The sequence below is a fragment of the Sinocyclocheilus rhinocerous genome, unplaced genomic scaffold (assembly GCF_001515625.1).
Source record: "Sinocyclocheilus rhinocerous isolate Xijiao unplaced genomic scaffold, SAMN03320098_v1.1 scaffold3323, whole genome shotgun sequence".
NCBI classification, from domain to species: domain Eukaryota; kingdom Metazoa; phylum Chordata; class Actinopteri; order Cypriniformes; family Cyprinidae; genus Sinocyclocheilus; species Sinocyclocheilus rhinocerous.
The window spans coordinates 130611-132408 of NW_015662926.1; the positions used below are offsets into that span (position 1 = coordinate 130611).

Genomic DNA, 1798 nt, shown 5'->3' on the forward strand with positions numbered 1-1798 from the left:
TTCAAGTACTTGATTGGTTCACATCCACCATAAATAATTTAATCTAGTAAATTGCACATTTTAGAGAATTGCATTAATCGAAAGCAAAGAAATCAAGTTTAGAAGAGAAAGACACATTTTTTTGCTTAGATTTCAAATAATATGATTAAGTAAATTTTCTTTGACTACATGTACTGTTTTCATAGTTGTGAATGAAGTGTATCTATATATAATTTTAAATAAATGTTAATTTTATCATACATCATCTTTAAAAAATCATGAACAAAACTATGCTAGGTAAAAGAAAATGCGACCCAAACTAAACTAAATAAGTATTGGTTGCCAAGTATTGAAGCCGGTGTAAAAATAAAACAAAATTGTGTGAAAACATTTAAAATAAGAAAACAAATTTATATGAAGTCATAATGCGCGATATGGCAAATTCTGCCATTTATTGGGATGTATTGGCCATCATGTTCTCCATTGTCATCAGCCTTTGTCAAACCCATAATGGTCAATTATATGAAATTCTTACATTCCTGTACTAGTATACCTGTTCAAGTGTGTTGAAGGCTAAGTCAGCATGTTATAAGGCCACACTTCCTTGCATGTGTAGTTGTATAAATAATCTTCTAAATTCTCCAATCTCATTAGCCTCCTGAAATGACTGACTGTACCAGTAGCACCGAAACACATTGCCCTGCAAGACTAACACAGATGTGCTTTATATAATTAACTCACCTACAGCTAAGAAGTGCAACATGTGAAGCCCGTTTCTATTCAAAGCTACTTAGTGGGCTATTTATAATCACTCCTGGTGTATTTATGTCCCTCAGCATGTCACCTGCAGCTGGACTTTGGCCTTGTTATAGTATCAGCGCACTAAGTTGAGCGGTTTAATCCACTTTGGTCTGTCTCGGTTAACTACTGTACTAGAAGCCTGCAATGCAAGCTATTCATAGCTGTGCTAATGGTGGCCTGGCTGGGAAATGACACATGGCGTCGTGTTTTTGTGGTAAAGTAAGGATAGTGGACAGGTGAAGATTGTATAACTGAGATGGAGGGCAATGTCCAAGTGACCTCCATGTGGAACAGGAGCACCTATTTTCTGTTTGATTGTCCACAATGATTGAAAATGTTTTGTGAAAATTAGGTTTTGAGCTGAAGCTACTGCTTGATTTTTCTCTTGCAACAGCTGGTCCTGACTGGCTTCAGCTGGCATACTGAATGAATCATTTCTAAATAATGTCGTCATGTTCGTTGCGTGGATACACTATGTTTCTGAGTCAAACCTGATGTCAAACAATTTGAGATTGATGCAGATATACAGTATTATGTGTGCGGTTCTTTGTTGGTTTGGGCCACTTTATTAATTTTATACTTCATTTAAGCACAATTGTAAAGCAATAAAGGGTATCATACCTGATGAAATGACATCTGTGGAGATTACTATTCATAAAGGATTTGTCTGTAGTTTATGACTTGTTTTATGATGGCTTCATGTGTCTTCACTCTTTTTACAGCTCCAACTCTCATAGTCCTTCACCGCCCAGCAGCACGAACGCCTTCAGCCTTCTGAGTGCCAGTTCAGAGCAGGACAACCCATCTTCCAGCGGCTGCAGGTTAAACATGAACACACATGACCCTTCTACCAGTACCTGTATTTTATTTTATTTTATTTTATTTTATTTTTAATTAAATTAAAAAAAAAAAATTATATTGTTTTTTATGTGATTTTTATTTTTTTTTATATTTTAATTTATTTTATTTATCAATGCAATGTAATGCAGTAATGATAATTATTTTCTTTAGCATTACT

General features: G+C 34.8%; 1 protein-coding gene across 1 annotated transcript in view; it reads left to right on the forward strand.

Moving 5' to 3' along the window:
- The first annotated feature begins 1459 nt into the window (after positions 1-1459).
- The window catches only part of LOC107728390 (period circadian protein homolog 2-like), a 16776-nt gene continuing 16437 nt past the window's right edge, over positions 1460-1798 (forward strand). The window contains 1 exon segment of the mRNA XM_016538538.1: positions 1460-1601. Coding sequence (XP_016394024.1) covers positions 1480-1601 — 122 coding nt within the window. The 5' untranslated portion in view covers positions 1460-1479.